At 45.5% G+C, this 22,659-nt stretch overlaps 1 protein-coding gene across 1 annotated transcript in view; it reads right to left on the reverse strand.

Annotated features, from left to right (window-relative positions):
- LOC126431019 (putative odorant receptor 85e) overlaps positions 1-20,135 on the reverse strand; it is an 81,224-nt gene extending 61,089 nt beyond the window's left edge. Inside the window, exon 1 of the mRNA XM_050090431.1 lies at positions 19,959-20,135. Within this exon, the coding sequence (XP_049946388.1) occupies positions 19,959-20,135 (177 nt within the window). The remainder of the gene's footprint in view (positions 1-19,958) is intronic.
- Between the last annotated feature and the right edge of the window lie 2,524 nt (positions 20,136-22,659).

Genomic DNA, 22,659 nt, shown 5'->3' on the forward strand with positions numbered 1-22,659 from the left:
CATTTACTACATTAACATTGTGGTTCAGGAACCACCTTGAACTGGGTAAATTGGTTCTAAGGTCAAAAGAGGGCAACGGCATGCAGCCCAATAAAGCGTTCTGATGTTCAAACGAGCTTTTAGGTTTAAAAATAGTTACTACCGTTTACTTTACCGACTCAGTTGCAACAGCTTTACGATAAAAGTAGTTTCGATCACACTTTGCCGTCTTCAGATCTATGTGGTTGCGTAAGCAAACTGTCCTCTCTATACAGGGACTACACAACAGATACAGTTTTATCGTAACTACTCACATATTAAAAAAGTGCAACAGCTATGGAAAAATAAACGTCTTAAAGAAATGTTAGATATTGACACAGATGCTGAATTCCTTCGCTACGAAAATACCGCCTATAGTGAGATACTTTGGGTCGATGACAGTTTTACATAACTAGAAAAGTTGATGCAGTACAACTTTTGTTGGCATTTTGAGCGCAATAAACAAGTCAGCCATAAATATCCAGAAAAGTATTATTTTCAAATTTGTATTAGCTACTACCAGTACAATGCCCCCAGTTCTTTAAAGAACGGAACTCCCATGGATGAGTGTCGTCTGGGTAATTTGCGCTCCATCTTGTAACTAAAAGGAAGCATATTTTTAGGCAAATGTAAGATAGCAATAGAAGTATAACTAATAAACAAAATTTACGTGTAATAATTTGAAATAGAATACTTTGCCAAACCACCAGCTTCAGAATGGAATTTGGAAATAATCTAATTGGCTGGTTGATTTGTGCCTACTGTTCACAATACATCTACATCTACATGATTACTCTGCATTTCACATTTAAGTGCTTGGCAGAGGGTTCATCGAACCACAATCATACTATCTCTCTACCATTCCACTCCTGAACAGCGAGCGGGAAAAACGAACACATAAACCTTTCCGTTCGAGCTCTGATTTCTCATTTTATTTTGATGATCATTCCTACCTATGTAGGTTGCGCTCAACAAAATATTTTCGCATTTGGAAGAGAAAGTTGGTGACTGAAATTTCGTAAATAGATCTCGCCGCGACGAAAAACGTCTTTGCTTTAATGACTTCCATCCCAACTCGCGTATCATATCTGCCGCACTCTCTCCCCTGTTACGTGATAATACAAAGCGAGCTTCCCTTTTTTGCACCCTTTCAATGTTCTCCGTCAATCCCACCTGGTAAGGATCTCACACCGCGCAGCAATATTCCAACAGAGGACGAACGACCGTAGTGTAAGCTGTCTCTTTAGTGGACTTGTTGCATCTTCTAAGTGTCCTGCCAATGAAACGCAACCTTTGGCTCGCCTTCCCCACAACATTATCTATGTGGTCTTTCCAACTGAAGTTGTTCGTAATTTTAACACCCAGGTACTTAGTTGAATTGACAGCCTTGAGAATTGTACTATTTATCGAGTAATCGAATCCCAACGGATTTCTTTTGGAACTCATGTGGATCACCTCACACTTCTCGTTATTTAGCGTCAACTGTCACCTGCCACACCATACAGCAATCTTTTCTAAATCGCTTTGCAACTGATACTGGTCTTCGGATAACCTTACTAGACGGTAAATCGCAGCATTATCTGCGAACAACCTAAGAGAACTGCTCAAATTGTCACCCAGGTCATTTATACAGATCAGGACGTTTCCCTGGGGAACACCTGATATCACTTCAGTTTTATTCGATGATTTGCCGTCTATTACTACGAACTGCGACATTCCTGACAGGAAATCACGAATCCAGTCGCACCACTGAGACGATACCCCATAGGCCCGCAGCTTGATTAGATGTCGCTTGTGAGGAACGGTGTCAAAAGCTTTCCGGATATCTAGAAATACGGAATCAACTTGAGATCCCCTGTTGATAGCGGCCATTACTTCGTGCGAATAAAGAGCTAGCTGCGTTGCACAAGAACGATGTTTTCTGAAACCATGCTGGTTGCGTATTAATAGATCGTTCCCTTCGAGGTGATTCATAATGTTTGAATACAGTATATGCTCCAAAACCCTACTGAAAACCGACGTCAATAATATAGGTCTGTAGTTCGATGGATTACTCCTACTACCCTTCTTAAACACTGGTGCGACGTGCGCAATTTTCCAATCTGTAGGTACAGATCTATCGGTGAGCGAGCGGTTGTATATGATTGCTAAGTAGGGAGCTATTGTATCAGCGTAATCTGAAACGAACCTAATCAGTATACAATCTGGACCTGAAGACTTGCCCGTATCAAGCGATTTGAGTTGCTTCGCAACCCCTAAGGTATCTACTTCTAAAAAACTCATGCCAGCAGCTGTTCGTGTTTCAAATTCTGGAATATTCCATTCGTCTTCCCTGGTGAAGGAATTTCGGAAAACTGCGTTCAATAACTCCGCTTTAGCAGCACAGTCGCTGGTAACAGTACCATCGGCACTGCGCAGCGAAGGTATTGACTGCGTCTTGCCGCTCGTATATTTTACATACGACCAGAATTTCTTCGAATTTTCTACCAAATTTCGAGACAATGTTTCGTTGTGGAACCTATTAAAGGCATCTCGCATTGAAGTCCGTGCCAAATTTCGCGCATCTGTAAATTTTAGCCAATCTTCGGGATTTCGTGTTCTTCTGAACTTCGCACGCTTTTTCCGGTTGCCTCTGCAACAGCGTTCGGACCTGTTTTGTGTACCATGGGGGATCAGTTCAATCTCTTACCAATTTATGAGGTATGAATCTCTCAATTGCTGTTGCTACTATATCTTAGAATCTGAGCCACATCTCGTCTACATTTGCATAGTCAGTTCGGAAGGAATGGACATTGTCTCTTAGTCTTTGTCTTCTAGTGACACTTTACCCGTTTTTTTTTAAATAAAATTATTTTGCGTTTGTTTCTCGTGGATTTGGAAGAAACGGTATTGAGCCTAGCTACAATGACCTTGTGATCACCAATCCCTGTATCAGTCATGATGCTCTCTATTAGCTCTGGATTGTTTGTGGCTAAGAGGTCAAGTGTGTTTTCGCAACCATTTAGAATTCGCGTGGGTTCGTGGACTAACTGCTCGAAATAATTTTCGGAGAAAGCATTTAGGACAATCTCGGAAGATGTTTTCTGCCTACCACCGGTTTTGAACAAGTATTTTTGCCAACATATCGAGGGAAGGTTGAAGTCCCCACCAACTATAACCGTATGAGTGGGGTATTTATTTGTTATGAGACTCAAATTTTCTCTGAACTGTTCAGCAATTATATCATCGGAGTCTGGGGGTTGGTAGAAGGAGCCAATTATTAACTTAGTTCGGCTGTTAAGTATAACCTCCACCCATACCAATTCGCACGGAGTATCTACTTCGACTTCACTACAAGATAAACCACTACTGACAGACACAAACACTCCACCACCAATTCTGCCTAATCTATCTTTCCTGAACACCGTCTGAGACTTCGTAAAAATTTCTGCAGAACTTATTTCAGGCTTTAGACAGCTTTCTGTACCTATAACGATTTCAGCTTCAGTGCTTTCTATTAGCGCTTGAAGCTCAGGGACTTTCCCAGCACAACTACAACAATTTACAACTACAATTCCGACTGTTCCTTGATCCAAGCACGTCCTGTATTTGCCATGCACCCTTCGAGATTGCAGCCCACCCCGTACTTTCCCGAGGTCTTCTAACCTAAAAAACCGCCCAGTCCACGCCACACAGCCTCCGCTACCCGTGTAGCCGCCAGCTGAATGTAGTGAACTGACATATTCAGCGGAACCCGAAACCCCACCACCCTATGGTGCAAGTCAAGAAATCTGCAGCCAACACGGTCGCAAAACCGTTGACCCTCTGATTCAGACCCTCCACCCGGCTCTGCACCAAAGGTCCGCAGTCGGTTCTGTCAACGATGCTGCAGATGGTGAGCTCTGCCTTCATCTCTTAAGCAAGACCGGCAGCCTTCACCAAATCAGATAGCCGCTGGAATCCAGAGAGAATTTCCTCTGATCCAAAGCGACACACGTCATTAGTGCCGACATGTGCCACCACCTGCAGCTGGCTGCACTCTGTGCTCTTCATGGCATCCGGAATGACCCTTTCCACATCAGGAATGACTCCACCCAGAATGCACACGGAGTGCACACTGGATTTCTTCCCCTCCTTAGCCGCCATATCCCTAAGGGGCCATAGATGAGCTACTCCAGAAACGTCTCTGTCATCGTTATAAGAGGGGCTCGCCGTGACTGCCGTGTGATGAGTGTTAGCTATGGCCGCGGTGGAAGAGGAGCAGCACCGACTATTTCGGAGTCTGACTGGAGACGAGTAAGACAAACTCTATCGGCTGGAGCACGTTGGCGAACAGCCAGCCTATACATGCAGTCATCGAGGTGCGACCGCTGAGCCACATGGACAGTGCTGAGTCTCTTGCAAAGTGAGCTGTCTATTGTCATTTCCGAGCTGCCGTATATGGAGTACAGTGTGCAGATGGATGGTGTGCAGATACCGGAACGAATGCAGGCTATGTCTCTGCCCTTTTTCTCTTTCACGTACGATACCCAGATACATACTGTAGAATTACAGCTAATCAGATCAGTCTCTCTGCCTGCCATCTTCTCGCTGCTGTGTACGAAGTCATGGTCTGTTTTTGTGGTTCACCAAACGTCTCTTTTGGTAGCGGCTCTTCGTCTGGTTTCCTCCTGACTGTTGCCTGGTGGTACAGCGGTGTGGCGCATTCCTAGAGTGAAGGTTCGCGTTCCTAGAGTGTGGGTTAACAGTGTTTAAGAGACGTTTTCTGCCAGTCATTGTGTTCTTCAGTTTTCAGGGTCACTCCTTGAGAGGTACGATGCTTCGTTGGTGCAAGGGCGACATTGTTTTAAGTTGTCTTGCCATCTATAACAGCTTTGTCTTTGACGCCGTTGTCTTTTGTTCATATTTGTTTCAACTACCGCGTCGCGTTAGTGTTCTCTTCTACTGTGAATTCGTTTCTTGTTAAACTATATGTATTGTAACTGTACATGGCATGAGTGTGGGGGGTTTCTTTATGACGAGAAGATTTTTCCTTGTCCATCTTCTATTTTAGTTAATATTAACTTTGGCTTCCCTTTCGTTCATTATGTATGTCTTTAAGCGATGTAAGCAAATCTGCTCCTTGAGTTATGGAAGAGGTACCCATTAAAAAAAAATACCTTAGGGCGCTGGTAGCTTCGAGAATGTGTAGAAGAGAGAAATCATGATAAGTTTAATTTTATGTCCAGTAGCTGATTGTTTCGGTTACTGTTCGACTGTGTTAAGGTTTACAGTGCTTGTTGCGCCAAGGCTATGTGGAACGTTTAAGATCTGCGTAGTAATTTAGTATAAATTTATTTTTATATATGTTTATATGTTTGTCGAAGAGCTTTTTTAGAGGCATGGAGAACTAAGTTCTGTTTTCTGTGATTGGCAAGATCGAAGATTTGTGTAACTTCTTGGCTAATGTGGCCAAAAGCAAATGCTCATCAAATTAGGTCGTGATTGATGCTTTTCACATGGCTCGTGCCACCAAGTGTAATATGTTGATACTGTGTTTATTAATAAACGATAACTTTGATCTACGTCCAGTAAAATCCCCATCATGTTCCATTCTCCTCTATCCACACTCCTACCGTATTAGTAATGACGTTACTTATATGTTCACAGTTTAGTTGTATTAATGTATCAATCCAATACTGAACAAAACCAAACTACTTAGCCAGTCTTCTAACATGGAGGTCCAAAGGCTGTTTTTGATCATCCTCAGTCTTGAAAATGACCTTCCTCCACTGCTGTTTCAGAAATCAGCCGTTTTATTGCCAGCTTGATAAAATTCTATACACATGACGATCAAGGGAAAAAGTAGATGATTGTCTACATAATATTTTTGTCGCAAACAAAATCATTTACAGAATGTTGCGTTAAAAATTTACCATAAAAATACCAGAGGTTCCATGATAAAATTCAATATTAAAAAGGGTTACTTATCGAAAAGATTACGAAACGCTAACACGATCAAATAGGAGAGGTGGATGTATTAACTCCTCCATGAAGTAAAGGTCAAAGAATGTTAGTAATGTCGTGGTTGCTCTAAGAATGAACCTTTGATTTATTGTTACAAGCTGTTTTGTGAGTATTATCTTATCCATATGTAAGGTTGTCATCTCGTCTCTGGCAATACAGCGTTGTTCTCTGTCGGTGTCGCATTCATGTTCTTCTTCAGTACCTTTTCCCTTGCGCCTAACGGGATCGGCATTGACAGATGCGTATTTTAGTGGCGCCTCCACTCCCCATACGTCGTAAACTGCGTAACCCTACCCTATCTGTCTGCGTGTAGAATAAATCTGACTTTCAATTGCGAAAACGTTCTTCATGTATTGCTCGTGGTCTTGCGGTAGCATTCTCGCTTCCCACGCAGGGGGTCCCAGGTTCGATACCGGGCGGGGTCAGGGATTTTCCCTGCCTCGAGATGACTGGGTGTTGTTGTGTCGTCTCCATCATCAATATTAGGTGGCGCAGTGGCTAGCACACTGGACTTGCATTCGGGAGGACGACGGTTCAATCCCGCGTCCGGCCATCCTGATTTAGGTTTTCCGTGATTTCCCTAAATCACTCCAGGCAAATGCCGGGATGGTTCCTTTGAAAGGGCACGGCCGACTTCCTTCTCCGTCCTTCCCTAACCCGATGAGACCGATGACCTCGCTGTTTGGTCTCTTCCCCCAAACCAACCAACCATCATCATTATTCATCCCAATTACGGTCGGAGGAAGGCAATGGCAAACCACCTCCGATAGGACCTCGCCTAGTCGGCGGTGCATCGTCCCCTGTGCTCCTCAGGGTACGGGACCTTATCGTCATCACATGAGGCGGGACGCGTATATCAGGCCGATATTTACCTAGTTGGATATGGGAAACCGCGTTAGAACCACATCTACGTTTTTTTTATATGACGATTACCACTTTTTTGTGGGAATTTTTATTTATTTATTTTAATTTACTGTTCTTAATATATTCTTAATTTGGTTTTACTTTATACCACAACAAAAATAAATGTACCTAGCACCGCATCGTGCTCTGAGTAAAGAAAACAATATCTCGGTATGTTCCTACAACGAGGTAATGCATATGGGGAAAACGAAAAAAAAAAGAAAGAAAAAAAGAAAAAAGAAAAAAAAGTGCTGCGTACATGCTGCAGAAGGGTGTGTCGCTACTCTCCTTCCGCTTATCATCCAGGTACGTCTTCACGTACGCCGTACGTTTTCCGCCGAGAATCGAACTTAGTCTTGTCAGCTCACTCAATGGATGTCTTCTCCTATCTGTTAATGATCCAGCTGCGTGGAGGGTCGCGTAGGGCACTCCCTAAGTAATTAGAAAAATACTGTCTGTATTTTGGGTTCCGTACGATCTTGCAATGACGTTCTTGTAGGTAGTTCCAAAAGTCTAATACATCTTTAGGTCCATCGTGAAATAAGTGTACCGCATGCGCACGGATCCACGTGACAGCGTTGGTCTTGGTGCGCGGGAAATACTGTTGATCCGGATATAGTAGAAACCGAGGTGTAATGTGTTCCGGAGTCACTCGTAGAAAATACGACAAAATTTGCCGCACCAAGCTCCATACGTCTTCTGCCGCGCCACATGTGAGACGGTGTTCGTCCGTGTCTGTCATCCCGCAGTCTACACATAGAGGCGATTCCGCCATGTTTATCTTGTGGAGGCGTGATCGGGTGATCTGTTTACCATTGACTGTGATGTACCAAGTGGATCGGACGTCTGTGGCCAGTGTAACCGCGTGAATCGTCTTCCACACCACCTTCCAATTAACTGAGGGCTTTTGGTCTCCACGATGTTTGGTGGGCGCCTCTGCTGTAGGACATGATATATATCCCGCGCCGACGCCTGTTTCGTCGGTAGTACTGCGATACGGACATTGCTGTGTTCAATGTAAAAGTTCCCGAAGTAGTAGAAGGGTGGGGGTATGTCTTGCGTCGTCAGTGGGAGCATAAGGGAGGGCGCAGCTAAGGACTCCAACAGCAAACCTGTCGAACTTTCCGGGTGGTGGCGCCACAGCTTGATGTGTGAGCTGACGTACAGGGCCACAGCTCTGCCGTGGACATGGACTAGACCAAGACCTCCCCTTTCTAGGGGAAGGGTCAGCGACTCATAACTGACTTTGAAGAGCATGCCTGTGCTGACGCAGGCTCCGAATGCCGCTAATAGACGTCGAGCTATTAATAACGGTATTGGAAGAACACGCGCTGTGTGTGGAAGGCGCGATGCGAGGTAGACATTGACAAAGTGTGTCCTTTGTAGAATGTCGAGGGTCCGCAGACGAAGGTTGAAGATCTGGACCCGAATTTGTTGTAATAAGCATCGGTAGTTAAGAGCCGCAGTGCGCCGTATGTCGTCGTGAAACTATTTGATAGTGCCACGCTGGGGTCAACCCGTCTCCTATGGCCATGCCGACCGATTTGGTGACGTTGAGGCCGTACGCGGTAATCCATTCTAGTGCTCTGATGACATCGTCGCGATTGCGGAACACGAGAAACAGGTCGTCTGCATATGCTGTACAGCGAAATGTGACGTCACGTAGGGTAAGACCGGTGAGGCGTTGACGGAGGCCACAGAGGAGTGGTTCCAGTGCCAGAGCATATAGTAACGTCGACAAGGGGCAGCCTTGACGCACGGATCGGAAAATCGGGAGGGACTGCGAGAGACGCCCGTTAACGAGCACTTTGGAAGTCGCCCCTCGGAGGAGGCGCATCACGACGTCTGTGAATTGCTGTGGATACTGCGTGTGCTGGAGAACGGACTTTAGGTACCCGTGATCCACTCGATCAAAAGCTTGGCTAAAGTCTAGTGATGCCAGCGCTCCTGGGATGCGGCCTGCCCTGGCTAGGGCTATTAAGTCACGGTATCGACACAGTGCTGTGTGGATGTTGTTGATACCCCCTAGGGATGTCTGATCTGGTGAGATGACGTAAGGTAGGGTCGCTCGTAGACGATTTGCTAATAGTCTGGTGAATATCTTCATGTCGCAGCTGACGAGTGTAATTCGGATTGTAAATCCTGTGGGACAGTGCCGTAAACCAGTTGTGAGACTGCTGTCACCGTCGTCGGGTCGGAACATTGAGCATCATAAAGTCGTGCGTAATGGTCGAAGAAGGCTGCAGCAACATCGCGTTGTGTGGTGTGATGACGGCTGTCCTCAGTGTTGATGGCATGTATCAGCGCCCGTCTTCGCAGTGTACGTTCTCTGATGACGTGGTACATGGTGGGTCGTTCCGTTGCGAGTCTGTGTTGTGTTCGCGCTCGGACGATCGTCCCTTCGAGGTGTCAGCGCATATGGGCTACGACCTGTGCCTTCGCACGCTGAACTGTCAACTGTCGTTCCGGTGTGGGTGACAAGGAGGCTCATTCACGAAGGATGGTGAAATAAAAATCGAGGGTCTGCCGCCTCCAAGCAGCAGTCTCACGACCATACGTAATCAAGGTTCTCTGTAGGGTCGGCTTGGCGCAGTTTAACCACCAACTAATCGATGTAGGATACGTCGGGAGGCAGCGGACGCATGAACTCTACGTGTCTTCGATGACGCGTCGACAATCCGGAGAAGCGAGGTGAGCCAGGTTTAATTTCCAGGGATGTCGGTTGCGCCACACCCGTTGGCGACGAAGGGTGACGGCACATATATAGGCCTCGTGATCAGACAAGGCTACTGGCCACACCTCCGCGTCACTCACCGTTGCCGCGAGAGAACGGGAGACGTAAATCCTATCGATGCGACTAGACGAGTGACTCGTGAAATGGGTGTATCCTGGTCTATTTCCCCGGACATGTTCCCATGTATCTACCAGCTGGAGATCGCCGAAGAGTGTCCCAAGTTCGGGGCACTGTGAATGGCGTGGCAGCTGATCTTTAGGTGCTTGGGTGCAATTGAAATCGCCCCTAATATCAAGTCATCGTGACTGCCCTGAAAAAGCGGTGCTATTCCTTCTGCGAAGAAGAGCGATCGGTCACGACAGCGATTCGTTCCGGAAGGGGCGTACACATTGATAAACCGGACGCCTTTCACCGTTACGGCCATTTCTCTAGCGTCGGGGAGATATTGGACTTCGTCCGCCTCGAGGCCCTCTCTGAGGAGAACTGCGACTCCACTGTTAGTTGGTGAGGCGTGGGACACATGAGCCGAATAACCATACATACCCGGGAAATCGGCGACGAAGACTTCTTGGAGAAAGACAATGTCAACGTCTGCTGCATTGAGCATGTCTTGGAGCAGCGACTACTTCGTACGTGTCCGAATGGTGTTAATGTTGATGGTCGTTAAGGGATAGGTCTGCAGATCGTCTCCTGCGGTGGGGGCCGTCGTCAGTGTCGCCGTCAAAGGTGGGGCCTGTAATCTGCAGGCCGCGTCCGCGCCGGCAACCGTTGCTACTCGGGAGGGGCTGAGGTGTGGGAGGAGAGACCCCTCTCCTTATCCTTCACAGCAGGCGTAGAATCGTCTTCAATGTCATCCGCCCAAGGTCCGTAAGTTAACGGTGGCTGCGGTAGAACACTTGTGGGCTGAGTAATTAAGGGTGAACCCGCAATTGTTTCTGGTTGTGCACCAACGGCGGGCGCTGTGCTTGCCATCTGTTTGCCCGAGAGAGTGGAATCGGGTTTGTCAAAATCAGACAAAGTGACAGGTGAGGGCGATCCTGTGTCATCCATTTTCCTCGTCGTTTCGTCAGCCGTCCGGTCGTCAACTGAAGAAGTCCGCTGGAGGCAATCGTCTGAGGGTGTGCGACGTCGCTTTTTATGTTTTCTCGGGGACATTTGTTTTCGGGCGTGGGTTTCTGTGTCCAAAAGGGTTTGTGGTTCCCATATCGCATCCCCTCAGGGAGAAAGGCAGAGGTCGGTACAAACCTAGCGTCGAGTTCCATTCTCTCGTCCGAATCTTCATGAGGAGTCGATGGGCGGCGTTCTTCAATCTCTGCGGCAACCGTAATGTTGTTGGTCAATCCAGGACTGGCGACAGGTGTGCATTCTAACGCTTCCTGTCTGCTAAGTGGCTTGTCGGCTGTCATGACGGTCGATCGTGTCACCCCAGCGTAATTGAGGGGGAGGGCCGTGAGCGTAGGAGATGGTGCTGTGACATGTAATGGAATTTGTGTAACCCGACGTTGAAGACACGCCGAGCGCACATGACCCTCCTGGCCGCAACCAGAACAAGTACGAGGTTGTCCTTCGTACATTACTATTGCTCGACAGCCACCTATGACTAAGTAGGGTGGCGCATGTTTCTTTAATTCAATTTTCACTTGTCGGACACCGTTGAGGACCTGGTACGTCTTGAAGGTGTTCCATTTTTCGGCCACGTGGCTGATTACTGTCCCTTAAGGGCGGAAAGCTGAGGTAACTACGTCCGGTGGCACTTCGAAAGGGAGTAATCCTAGTCCAGCATGGTCAACAGTGACCACTCCTATGTGACCATCGGAGTGCTTGAACTTGAGAGTGTACGCGCATCTGTTCACAACTGCGTGACATAACTTGTCATCGATCATTTTGACGTAAACGACGCTACTTTTGATGGATAGGTGGATACCGATGATGTGCTGTGTTGATATTTGAACTTCGTCACGGATGAATCGTTCGATTTCAAATGCTCGTGGCCGCGCGTAGTCGGGCTGGAAGCTGATCTTGATGGTAGCTTCTCTGTAGGAATGCCATGGCGACTCAATGTCAACGGACGCGTGTATTAGCTGCGGCGAGGAACTAAACAAACTAAGCGCGCTCGCGACTCTGCGGACGGGACGTAAACAAGACGTCCTCGCCGCTCACCGGCCGAAAGCAGACTGACGTTAGTCGGATCACTATTTGCCGTTGTCAGACCACCTCACGTATTCGATCTGTAAGCGGTGTGTAACTGTGGTGGGATTTTCAGGTTACCCAAATTCCTAAGTGTAACTGGGTGTTGACTGTCACACTGTTTTTTTAATTTAATGGAGGCTATAATATTAATTTTTAAGCTACTTTCCTGAATTTTGTGCAAGAAGTCACCGACCTAACAAAACTCTGGTGTGATCTCCACGTAGCCGCAGGATTCCGCAGAACACAGTTTAAGAATGCTGGTCTAACTCATTATAAAATAAATTTCCTTTGCTTCACGTCTAAGATCACAAATTTTTTTGTCATGAGACTACCAATTTCGATCTATAGTGACCATCTTCAGATCCGTCTTATAAAAACATGTCCTAATATACTGGAGCCATAGTGGCATCGTCAAACATACAAAATCAATTCCAGTATCTTCAAATGCATATAAATAACATCGTATGCAAGAGATATCTTGTCAGCAGAACTACTGTTGACTTTGTTTTGAACATTAGTGCTGCTGACATGATGACTCTTCCGTATGCTGTTATTTATATACATTTGACGATGCAGCGCTGATTTTGTGTTTAATATTTGATGATGAATAGGTACCCGTGGTCTAGGGGTACCGTCTTTGATTCATAAAGAAAACGTTTTCGGTCCCTGGTTCGATCCCGCCACTGCCTAAATTTTGATAAATAATCAGCATTGGCGGCATTGGCGGCCGAAGACTTCCGGCATAAGAAGTCAGCCTCATTCTGCCAACGGCCTTGTCAAAGACGGTGGAGGAGCGGATAGAGGTTCAGGGCACTCTCTTGTCCTAGGGGTGGGAAATTGCCCCTAAAGGCGGAAGAATCAGCAATGATCAACGACATGAGGATGCAGAAGGCAATGGAAACCACTGCATTAAAGACACGTAACGTGTATCCACAGGACATGTGGCCTGTAATTGAAGAAGTGTCATGATTATCTCTCCATTGCCAAAAGATTCCGAAATAGTCCCCCATTCGGATCTCCGGGAGGGGACTGCCAAGGGGGAGGTTACCATGAGAAAAAGATTGAATAATCAACGAAAGGATAACGTTCTACGAGTCGGGGCGTGGAATGTCAGAAGCTTGAACGTGGTAGGGAAACTAGAAAATCTGAAAAGGGAAATGCAAAGGCTCAATCTAGATATAGTAGGGGTCAGTGAAGTGAAGTGGAAGGAAGACAAGGATTTCTGGTCAGATGAGTATCGGGTAATATCAACAGCAGCAGAAAATGGTATAACAGGTGTAGGATTCGTTATGAATAGGAAGGTAGGGCAGACGGTGTGTTACTGTGAACAGCTCAGTGACCGGGTTGTTCTAATCAGAATCAACAGCAGACCAACACCGACGACTATAGTTCAGGTATACATGCCGACGTCGCAAGCTGAAGATGAACAGATGGAGAAAGTGTATGAGGATATTGGAAGGGTAATGCAGTATGTAAAGGGGGACGAAAATCTAATAGTCATGGGCGATTGGAATGCAGTTGTAGGGGAAGGAGTAGACGAAAAGGTTACAGGAGAATATGGGCTTGTGACAAGGAATGAAAGAGGAGAAAGACTAACTGAGTTCTGTAACAAGTATTAGCTAGTAATAGCGAATACCCTGTTCAAGAATCACAAGAGGAGCGTTCGACAATATAAAATGGTGCAAGCTGTTCGAGATTCTGAAAAAAGTTGGGGTAAACTATAGGGAGAGACGGGTCATACACAATATGTACAACAACCAAGAGGGAATAATAAGAGTGAACGATCAAGAACGAAGTGCTCGTATTAAGAAGGGTGTAAGACAAGGCTGTAGCCTTTCGCCCCTACTCTTCAATCTGTACATCGAGGAGGCAATGATGGAAATAAAAGAAAGGTTCAGGAGTGGAATTAAAATACAAGGTGAAAGGATATCAATGATACGATTCGCTGATGACATTGCTATCCTGAGTGAAAGTGAAGAAGAATTAAATGATCTGCTGAACGGAATGAACAGTCTAATGAGTACACAGTATGGTTTGAGAGTAAATCGGAGAAAGACGAAGGTAATGAGAAGCAGTAGAAATGAGAACAGCGAGAAACTTAACATCAGGATTGATGGTCACGAAGTCAATGAAGTTAAGGAATTCTGCTACCTAGGTAGTAAAATAACCAATGACGGACGGAGCAAGGAGGACATCAAAAGCAGACTCGCTATGGTAAAAAAGGCATTTCTGGTCAAGAGAAGTCTACTAATATCAAATACCGCCCTTAATTTGAGGAAGAAATTTCTGAGGATGTACGTCTGGAGTACAGCATTGTATGGTAGTGAAACATAGACTGTGGGAAAACCGGAACAGAGGAGAATAGAAGCATTTGAGATGTGGTGCTATAGACGAATGTTGAAAATTAGGTGGACTGATAAGATAAGGAATGAGGAGGTTCTACCCAGAATCGGAGAGGAATGGAATATGTGGAAAACACTGATAAGGAGAAGGGACAGGACATCTGCTAAGACATGTGGGAATGACTTCCATGGTACTAGAAGGAGCTGTAGAGGGCAAAAACTGTAGAGGAAGACAGAGATTGGAATACGTCAAGCAAATAATTGAGGACGTAGGTTGCAATAGTTTTACTATTGGTGTTTGTAATAGATATGACCAACTGTCAGAGTCTAGTGGAGAGGAATCTCTAGTAGCTGTAGATGTAGGAAGTATGCAGCAGACCTCAGCAGTTACGGTGGCTAGGACAGTTGCAAAGTCTAAGAGAAAGAAGAAGGTTCTGCTGTTAGGTAGTTCTCATGGTAGAGGTGTAGGCCAGCAGTTGCAGGAAGTTTTGGGGAGTGAGTACCAGGTCACCAGCATTGTGAAGCCTAATGCAGGATTGGCTCAGGTGACTTTTAACATAGGGGGGTTATGTAGGGATTTTACTAAAGAGGATCAGGTAGTGATTGTGGGTGGGGCTGGTAATAGTATTGATAGGGATGGGAAGTATGACATAGATGGTGACCTGGAAAAGATAGCCACTCAGACTGGCAACACGAATGTGCATTTCGTGGAACTGTTTCAGCGTCACGATCGGCCTCATCTTAATATAGCCGTCAGGCGTAATAACATGAGACTTGGGGGTGCGCTGATGACAGAAGGCATGAGTCACATTTCAGTGGTGTCGGTGGAGTCTATCAGTAGGACGGGTTTCACTAGACATGGCCTGCACCTCAACAGGTATGGGAAGGGGAGGTTGGCAAAACTTATAGGTGACAGCATAGGTGGGGGTGGTGGGAACACTCATGGGAAAATTCCGGTAGTTGTGGGTGTTAGAGCTGTACCTTTTTTAGATTGAAGTCAGCTGATAGGTATTCCTGCTTAAGGGAAGTCTCTCTAACAAAGAAACCACTTTCTACAAAGCTTGGGTATCCGATTAATGAGGGAATTAGTATATTTCATCAAAATATACAAGGTATTCGAGATAAAGTTAGTGAACTGCTTATAGATGTTGACTCTGAAATTATTGGTATATCTGAACACTTCTTAAATAAGGAGATAATTCAGAGGCTTCCTTTACCAGGGTACAGGTTGGCTGGCAGCTTTTCTAGGAGCTCTTTGCGGTGTGGGGGAGTAGCCATGTATGTGAAAAACGGTATCCCATTTGAGTCAATTGATGTTTCAAAGTACTGCACTGAAAAGGTGTTTGAATGTTGTGCAGGTGTGGTTAAATTTAGTGGAGCTAAACTTCTTACTGTTGTTATTTATAGATCCCCAGACTCCGATTTCACAACATTTTTGCTAAAGCTAGAGGAGGTTCTTGGTTCACTTTATAGGAAATACAAAAAGTTAGTTATATGTGGTGACTTCAATATTAATTGTATAAGTGATTGTGCAAGGAAAAGGATGCTGGTAGACCTCCTTAATTCATATAATCTTATGCAAACCGTATTCTTTCCAACGAGAGTGCAAGGGAACAGTAGAACAACCATAGACAATATTTTTGTTCATTCGTCATTATTAGAAGGGCATTCTGTTAGCAAAAAAGTGAATGGCCTTTCAGATCATGATGCACAAATTTTAAGTCTAAAAGATTTTTGTGCTTCAACACATGTTAAATATAGTTACCAACTTTTTAGGAAAGCTGATCCAGTTGCTGTACAGACTTTTGTAAACCTTATCAAGGAACAAGATTGGCAAGATGTTTATAGTGCTGATACAGTAGACGATAAATATAATGCTTTCCTCAAGACTTTTCTCGTGCTCTTTGAAAGTTGCTTTCCGTTAGAACGTTTAAAACAGGGTACTAGCACAAACAGGCAGCCTGGGTGGCTGACTAAAGGGATAAGAATATCTTGTAGAACAAAGTGGCAATTATATCAAAACGTTAGAAACAGTCAAAATCTAAATGCAGCAGCCCATTACAAACAGTATTGTAAGGTGCTTAAAAAAGTTATTAGGAAGGCAAAAAGTATGTGGTATGCAGATAGAATAGCTAAGTCTCAGGATAAAATTAAAACCATATGGTCAGTCGTAAAGGAAGTGGCTGGTCTGCAGAGACAGGTCGAGGATATAGATTCAGTGCGTAGTGGGGATGTCCGTGTTGCTGATAAGTCGCATATATGTACAGTACTTAATAATCACTTTCTGAATATAGCAGGTGAACTAAATAGAAACCTAGTCCCAACAGGGAATCATATAGCGCTCTTAGAAAAAAGTGTTCCGAGACTGTTACCTGAAATGCTCCTCCATGATACTGACAAGAGGGAGATTGAGTTAATAATTAAATCACTAAAGACCAAGAACTCTAATGGATATGACGGGGTATCTAGCAGAATACTGAAGTATTGTTCCACGTATATTAGCTCAGTACTTAGCCATATCTGTAACTTTTCCTTTAGCAGTGGTCGGTTTCCTGACCGATTAAAGTACTCGGTAGTGAAGCCACTTTATAAAAAGGGAGACAGGGATAATGTTGACAATTATAGACCTATTTCTATGCTATCGGTGTTTGCTAAAGTTATCGAGAGGCTTGTATATACAAGGTTACTGCAGCATTTAAATTCACATAATTTGCTGTCAAATGTACAGTTTGGTTTTAGAATTGGCTTAACAACTGAAAATGCTATATTCTCTTTTCTCTGTGAGGTTTTGGACGGATTAAATAAAAGGTTGAGAACGTTAGGTGTTTTCTTTGATTTAACGAAGGCTTTTGACTGTGTTGACCACAAAATATTACTGCAGAAGTTGAAACATTATGGAGTAAGGGGAGTAGCTTACAATTGGTTCGCCTCCTACTTTAAGAACAGAAAGCAGAAGGTAATCCTCCGCAATATTGAGAGTGGTAATGATGTTCAGTCCCAATGGGGCACTGTTAAATGGGGCGTTCCCCAAGGGTCGGTGCTGGGGCCACTGCTGTTCCTTATTTATGTAAATGATATGCCTTCTAGTATTACAGGTGATTCAAAAATATTTCTGTTTGCTGATGACACCACCTTGGTAGTGAAGGATCTTGTGTGTAATATTGAAACATTATCAAATAATGTAGTTCATGAAGTAAGTTCGTGGCTTGTGGAAAATAATTTGATGCTAAATCACAGTAAGACTCAGTTTTTACAGTTTCTAACCCACAATTCAACAAGAACTGACATTTTAATCAGACAGAATGGGCATGTTATAAGCGAGACGGAAGAGTTCAAGTTCCTAGGCGTACGGATAGATAGTAAGCTGTTGTGGAAAGCCCATGTTCAGGATCTTGTTCAGAAACTAAATGCCGCTTTATTTACCATTAGAACAGTATCTGAAATAAGTGACATTTCAACACGAAAAGTAGTATACTTCGCATATTTTCATACGCTTATGTCATATGGTATTATTTTTTGGGGTAATTCTTCTGATTCAAAAAGTGTACCTTTGGCTCAAAAACGGGCTGTTCGAGCAATGTATGGTGTAAGTTCGAAAACCTCTTGTCGACCCCTATTCAATAGTCTGGGAATTTTGACATTGCCCTCACAGTATATATTTTCTTTAATGTCGTTTGTTGTTAGCAATATTAGCTTATTCCCAAGAGTTAGCAGCTTTCACTCAGTTAATACTAGGCAGAAATCAAATCTGCATGTGGAATGCACTTCCTTGACTCTTGTGCAGAAAGGAGTGCAGTATTCTGCTGCATCCATTTTCAATAAGCTACCACAAGAACTCAAAAATCTTAGCAGTAGCCCAAACACTTTTAAGTCTAAACTGAAGAGTTTCCTCATGGCTCACTCCTTCTATTCTGTCGAGGAGCTCCTGGAAGAGATAAAAAATTAAGCAAATTCCAGTGTTACATTCTTGATTTTCTTTATTTAAACTAACGACTTGTTTCATTTTATCTGTTTCTACAATCGTGTTATAATTTCATGTATTGACTCGTTCCATGACCATGGAGACTTCTCCTAAATGTGGTCCCACGGAACAATAAATAAATAAATAAATAAAAATAAATAAAGTGCTACTCTGAGATGAAGAGGTTAGCACAGGAAAGGAATTCGTGGCGGGCCGCATCAAACCAGTCAGTAGACTGATGACAAAAAAAAAAAAAAAAAATAAAATAATTTGATGATGGCACCAAGGCTGCAGTATATTAGGACATGATTTTACAAGGGGGATTTGAAGATGTCCATTATAGAGCAAAACCAGTAGGCGGATGACAAAAAAATTTCGTGACCATAGGCGTGAAGTAAAGGAAATTCATTCTACATTCCGGTCACTGTTCATTCGCGACCATGTCGCAGCTTGTGGATCATTATAAAATGTCTCAAGGAAAGTTTCCGATGCTGCAGTTACCTAACTCACTTTTAAATTATTGTGTGTAGGCCCCCTAGGATGCAGCACTCTTTGTGAGCTAAAAAAATGGTTGAAATGGCTTTAAGCACTATGGGACTTAACAGGTGAGGTTATCAGTACCCTAGACTTACAACTACTGAAACCGAACTAACCTAAGGACATCACACACAACCATGCCCGGGGCAGGATTCGAACCTGCGACCCTAACAGCAGCGCGGTTCCGGACTGAAGTTGTGAGCTATTTATGAAGGCTATGGTATTCTTTTTTTTTCCAACCACCGATCGTTCGCGAAATTAAAACCACAGTAAAAATCTGGTGAACCTTTGCGCATATAAGTTGCGCAGTGTCTCTAGTACGGCCGTCCATCGCGTGACGTCGCACTTTCCGTCCGTGGACGGACAGCCAGCTTCTCAAGATGTCTTCGGCCAAGTGTGAATTCCTACTGGCGGATGTCGCCTGATTTCATGCAGCCCACGTGCCTTTCATGGATTTCCTTTTTGAACAGTTCTCGGGTATCCGACCAGGTAGCGTCGTAATTTCTCCACAATATTTCGGCAGACGTACACGCTCCCATCTTCAGGTGGTTAGTGATGAATGCTGTGCTGTTCCTCTCCGCGCCCTATATATATATATATATACTAGCCGTTACCCCGTCCACCGTTCCTCTCCTAGTGTCCGGCTAGTATATATAGGGCGCTGAGGGGAATAGCACAGCGTTCGTCAGGAACCACCTGAAGATGGGAGCGCGTACGTCTGCCGAAATATTGTGGAGAAGTTACGACGCTACCCTGTCGGATACCCGAGAACTGTTCAAATTGGAAATACGCCGGGAAAACTTCAGATCGCATGCGTTTCCTTCTTCATGACAACGTTCGGTACACTGCAGGTGCTACAGTAATGCTGATGTAGCGTTTCCGATTGGAAATGTTCGACCACCCACCATACAGCCCGGACTCGGTTCCCTACGATTTTCATCTCTTCGTTCACGCAGACTGCTGGCTCTGAGAAGAGCATTTTGGCACACACAGCGAGCTGCAGACCAGCGTAGAGAATTGGCGGGGATCGTAGGCTGCTGCTTTCTATGACGAGGATTTGGAAAGCTGATACCGCCCTGCGATAAATGTCTTAGTTGGAGCGGAGACTATGTAGAGTAGCAGCTGGAAAGTCTAACTAAATGTTGCAAATAAAACATTTTTTATTTTCTTACGATGGCTGTGGCTGCATTTTCCATTTCGCGAAGGACTGGAGGTCGAAAAATAAACTACTGTCGTAATACGGCTGAGAGCGGTTGCAGCGGCACCTCAGCGAGCTGGCAGTACGCACCGCGTGCGGCCCGATGCAGACGCAGCCTGCCATCCAGAGCAGCACCTGTGCGGCCATGGAGGCGGCGGCGACGCGCGCGTAGCGCTGCACCCAGCGGCATGAGGCGCGCGGCTCGATGGAGGCGGCGCGCGCCATGAGGCGCTGCAGGCGGCGGCGGCGGCGCGCCATCAGCAGCATGATGACGTTGTTGGAGCCGAGGCTCACCACGAAGGCGCAGCGGCACGCGAAGTCGGTGACGCCGCGGTGGCGGGCGAGCGCCGCCTCGCGCGCCAGCGACGCCGTCGTCAGCAGCGAGTTGGCCAGCAGCAGCCAGCGCGCCGCCGCCCTCCACGCCGGCTCCGCGGCGCCCGCCGGCCAGATGCCGCCCAGCGACATCAGCTGCGAGTACAGCCCGAACTCCTGCCGCACGCGCGCCCGCGTCTCCTCGTCCAGCTCCTCCTCACCCGTCGCCTGCTCGTCCACCTTCATTATGTGGCGCACCTTGCTTTCGGACATGTTCGCCTACCTGCGGAATCAAAAAATAGGTGTCAGTCATTAAAACACACGGTAAGTGTCATGTGCAGATGCGCTAGGTGAGCAATGACGTCACTGCTGACATTCACACTTGATCGCATTGCATAGGTGCTTATAGGTACATGGCTCAAACGTAAGTCGTACACCATTACGAGTACCATCGAGACTTTTCACATCCACCTACATTAACAATTACATAACACCCATAAAAGATGACCGTGGGAGTGGTTCCACTCCGAAGCAAGCACCACGTATTGTAAGACATTTATCCTACTGGGAGAGGAGATGAACAGTTCCAATTTCATAGAACGTAGTCAGCAGCTGGCGGATACACGACAGCACCCACTCTTTCACTTCCTCGTCTGACTGAAGCCAACGTCCTCGCATGCCTTACTACAGGTCGCCAAAGATATAGCACTCTCACGGACGATGTTGCGGTGTTTGTTGTCTGGACCCTCTGCTCACTGCAATCCTTGAGTATGGAATTACAATCAATGCACAAGTGCTATGAAGACACCTTGCGATGTGTGGTCTTCATACGATTTCCAGTATGGGAGCGCACGTTATCGTGCAACGGGATGATACCGTCTGGCAGTTCCGCAAAGTGTCTTCATAGTCATAACATGCAAGCTTTCATGGCCGGCGTCTTCATTAATTGAAACGTCCGGGCTGAACTGCCGTGGTCCGTATGTATAACTTCTTCTCCTTCCTGATGTTTCGTTGCCAGCTGCGGGCAACATCTTCTGGGGTGAGTCGGCGACTGGCTGCTAGGCGTTAAGATCGGTGAAAGACGCACTACACCCCTTAGCTACCCAAGGTGTGTATAAAATTCCGTTTAGCTGTGGTACAACTAAAAGGAGTGTTAATACTCGCATAACGGAACACAAAAGGAACTGTAGACTGGGACAAATTGACAAATCAGCTGTAGCTCAACACGTTTTCAAAGACGGTGATCACGAAATAAAATCTAGTGAGACAAACGTGATAGCTAGGACCTCACATTGTTATACCCGCATGTATAGAGAAGTTATAGAGATCCACAAGCACGAAAATAATTTTAATAAAAAAGGATTAAAACTAGACAAGATATGGCGGGCGACTTTGTACAAACGATGTGACAATCGATTACCTGTAATCGAGAGAGATGGCATTAGCCAGAGATAGTTTTAAAGTCGAAAGCACGTGATGAGTGGTGGCGCCATCTAAGCGCTCTATATAAGAGGGACCTCCAGCGCCTAGCAGCCAGTCGCCGACTCACCTTGGAAGATGTTGCCCGCAGTAGCAACGAAACGTCAAGAAGAAGTATTACACATGGACCACGGCAATTTAGCCCCATAGTTTTAATTAATTTCTTATTAGTGTTTGCTCATTGATTGCGGTTCCGTGCAGAGAGTGCCCTTGCAGTCGAAGAGGAAGGTCATCGTGACCTTACCGGAACTTGTGTGAACAGCTTTGAACTTCTTTGGTGGGGGACATATGGGATGTTTCGACTGTTGGCTTTGCCCTTGCCATTGGGCTAAATGTGGCACCACGTAAGGTCCTCACGACGTCGTTCTTCAACTGCCTGGACCCTCTGCTAATTGCAATCCTTGAGTATGGAATCACAATCAATGCACAAGTGCTATGAAGACACTTTGTGGCGACTGTCACGCACCGTAAAGTCAAAACGCTCAGGAACGTGAGTTGGTACTTAATGGTTGCAGACGCAACGTCACTTTTACGGTATTCTGTTTGGATCGTGTATACGATTCGATTTCATCCCCGCAGCATCAGTTAAGGCCTGAAGATGATGTATTGAGTCACCAAAACTCATTGTACTATAATAACATCAAAAAGACGGCTTTAGGTGCTTCATTTTGTTAGATATGAGAATGGCCGATTGCCCGAAGACCATCAACCACAAAGATGGACGTACAAAAAGCCCAGGAATGTTGTCAGATACCACCGTCCTGTTGCACGGTTACACCCGCCCAGACGCTGCCAGACGTATGAAGGCTACATTTCAGTGATATGGTTGGGAACACTGCAACATCCACGGTACCATCCAGATCCTTCACTAAATAATTTTCACGTTCTTTGTGACCTGAACAAAGATATGCGTGGACGTTGGGTGCAGTCAGAAGAGGAAGCAAGAGTGGTTGCGGTTGTAGATCCATCAGCAACCAACCGCGATCTATGAAAAAGAAAC

This window comes from Schistocerca serialis, chromosome 1, assembly GCF_023864345.2.
Source record: "Schistocerca serialis cubense isolate TAMUIC-IGC-003099 chromosome 1, iqSchSeri2.2, whole genome shotgun sequence".
NCBI lineage: Eukaryota > Metazoa > Arthropoda > Insecta > Orthoptera > Acrididae > Schistocerca > Schistocerca serialis.